The sequence below is a fragment of the Trichinella spiralis genome, assembly GCF_000181795.1.
Source record: "Trichinella spiralis strain ISS 195 chromosome Unknown Scfld2579, whole genome shotgun sequence".
NCBI lineage: Eukaryota > Metazoa > Nematoda > Enoplea > Trichinellida > Trichinellidae > Trichinella > Trichinella spiralis.
Window position 1 is genome coordinate 1 of NW_003529518.1, and position 890 is coordinate 890.

Consider the following 890-nt stretch of genomic DNA (forward strand, 5'->3'; position numbering starts at 1 on the left):
ATAACCTGTGTACGCTATTTTGGTGGCGGTTGCTTTGTTTTTGATAAAAGGGCAAACATTCCTTCTTAGACACAGATACAAAACATACAGAAAACATAATATTTTATTATTAATTAAGAAAATACTTTTCTATTGTCTTGTGCGCAGCTCTTGCTATACATTTTTACGCACAAGCTTTGATTATAGTATTTTCCATCTGAACTGTTTAAAATTTCGTCATGGCAACTGAAATAATTGTCGAAGTTGTTTCAGTGTGCTCCGCTAATATTACCAGCAAATGTTAAGTATATTGCAATTTTGGAAAGGGTTGATGCTTATTGTTTCACATTATTTACTGTAGACTAGGCTTGGTCGAATAATGCAAAGTGAAGGTTGCTTTTCAAATATGCTAATCAATGTTCTTCCATGCGTTACCGTTCTTATCAGTAACCGAGCTTTTGTTTGATTAGATGGGAATGACGATAGGTTACGATCATTTAGTGAGTTTAATTAGATATAATTGCAGGCTAGCAGTGTACAGCAACTGAATATTATTTCGTTTCTCCTTCAAAGCACGGCGTGCATGCATGAAAGTGACTTGAACATTTATTTATTTATTTCATTTTATTTTTTTTTGTAATTAATTCATTATTATTAAAGGAACACATAAGGAAGGTGGATTTCAATAATCAGAAGATGTCTGTTTTCTTATGTTGTATTTTTTGCTGAGTAACTAACATAACTGAATAATTTGTTTGTATAACTTTTCAAAATTTGACATCAAATTCAACGAAAATTTTACTAATAATTAGTTTAGAATTTTCCATCATTTCCGCAGTCCATTATGAATGAAATCTGTGTAGAATGTTTAAATGTTTCACATTGCTGGTCATCCTAATTTTAATTTTTGA

General features: G+C 30.8%; 1 protein-coding gene across 1 annotated transcript; it reads left to right on the forward strand.

Annotated features, from left to right (window-relative positions):
- Positions 1 to 118: 118 nt before the first annotated feature.
- Tsp_12663 (hypothetical protein) lies at positions 119 to 668 on the forward strand (the record flags this gene model as incomplete). Its single annotated transcript, XM_003368369.1, has 5 exons — positions 119 to 185; positions 253 to 306; positions 341 to 439; positions 506 to 572; positions 640 to 668. Coding segments are annotated over 5 exons (316 nt in total), but the record flags the coding sequence as incomplete, so codon positions are not given.
- Positions 669 to 890: the final 222 nt, after the last annotated feature.